This window comes from Cystoisospora suis, assembly GCF_002600585.1.
Source record: "Cystoisospora suis strain Wien I chromosome Unknown contig_11665, whole genome shotgun sequence".
Lineage (NCBI taxonomy): Eukaryota > Apicomplexa > Conoidasida > Eucoccidiorida > Sarcocystidae > Cystoisospora > Cystoisospora suis.
The window spans coordinates 4,044-4,302 of NW_027164429.1; the positions used below are offsets into that span (position 1 = coordinate 4,044).

At 42.9% G+C, this 259-nt stretch overlaps 1 protein-coding gene across 1 annotated transcript in view; it reads right to left on the reverse strand.

Moving 5' to 3' along the window:
• CSUI_011426 (uncharacterized protein) overlaps positions 1-234 on the reverse strand; it is a gene marked incomplete at its 3' end in the record, with an annotated part of 3,448 nt that extends 3,214 nt beyond the window's left edge. Inside the window, exon 1 of the mRNA XM_068071524.1 lies at positions 67-234. Within this exon, the coding sequence (XP_067916500.1) occupies positions 67-206 (140 nt within the window). The remainder of the gene's footprint in view (positions 1-66) is intronic.
• Between the last annotated feature and the right edge of the window lie 25 nt (positions 235-259).

Consider the following 259-nt stretch of genomic DNA (forward strand, 5'->3'; position numbering starts at 1 on the left):
CTCATGAGGTGAGACTGTATGAATGATAGGGGGAAAAATACCAAGAAGAAGATTAAGAAGACCTACCTCAGACATACACCGGCAATCATAAGAAAGAAGAGTGTGGAGTTTGGTAGGCGAATCATTTCGATAGCTAGGCGAAGGAGGCTTGCGCGGAGATACTCCATGAAGTAATAGCCTGATGGATCTACACCCGGGATACTCATCGCTTGTACGTTATCAGTAAACTCATATCTAAGAAGAGAAAGACAGAAAGAAA